This window comes from Nanorana parkeri, unplaced genomic scaffold, assembly GCF_000935625.1.
Source record: "Nanorana parkeri isolate BGI_ZX_2015 unplaced genomic scaffold, ASM93562v1 scaffold10, whole genome shotgun sequence".
In the NCBI taxonomy this organism is placed as follows: domain Eukaryota; kingdom Metazoa; phylum Chordata; class Amphibia; order Anura; family Dicroglossidae; genus Nanorana; species Nanorana parkeri.
In genome coordinates, this window is record NW_017306278.1 from 1669197 (window position 1) to 1669820 (window position 624).

The 624-nt window shown below is 46.8% G+C and overlaps 1 protein-coding gene across 1 annotated transcript in view; it reads right to left on the reverse strand.

Annotated features, from left to right (window-relative positions):
- Positions 1-624, reverse strand: part of TEAD1 (TEA domain transcription factor 1) — a 157467-nt gene that overhangs the window by 36059 nt on the left and 120784 nt on the right. The window contains exon 4 of the mRNA XM_018554803.1: positions 440-502. Coding sequence (XP_018410305.1) covers positions 440-502 — 63 coding nt within the window. The remainder of the gene's footprint in view (positions 1-439; positions 503-624) is intronic.

Here is a 624-nt window from a genome sequence, read left to right on the forward strand (position 1 = left end):
CCAGAGGAAGCCACGACCACGATGGCTGCGCTCGCGTTCGTCAGCCGATGCGGAGTTGGCGAACGGAAGCAGAATTTTGGCCGGACTTCCTGTTCGTGAACGGGAGGTACCACCGTACGTGCCTGGAGCTATTCTTTATCAAGGACTATCAAAGGGATTAAATCGCCGGAAGAGCGAAGTTCCGTTACCGGAAGAAAACACTAAAACGGGGCTAATTGTAATAAAAACCCGGATTGCAAAAATAGAGGTTTTTATTTTATTATTTGACTTTATGTTTAAAAAAGAAGCAACTGGTAAAAAAAAGTAAACAGCTCTGACATGCAGGGGGAAAAAAACTAGGTTAAACGAGGATCGTAGCACGGAGCATTCACCGGTCACCATGGGAAACAGGAAGTGAGATGCGTAGCAACCACAAGCCCAAAAGCAGAGAAGCGCATACCTTCAGCTTGGAATGAAAATCACGAGATTTCCTTCTGGCAAGAACCTGAATGTGACTAGACACCTGCAGGGTAGGGGGAGGGAGGAAAACAAAGGAAAAAAGCCTGTAACCATGGAGATGAAAAGCCCTCACAACTGGGCAAGCCAGACGTACCTTAATGGCCGCTTGGATTTCTCGAACTTTCT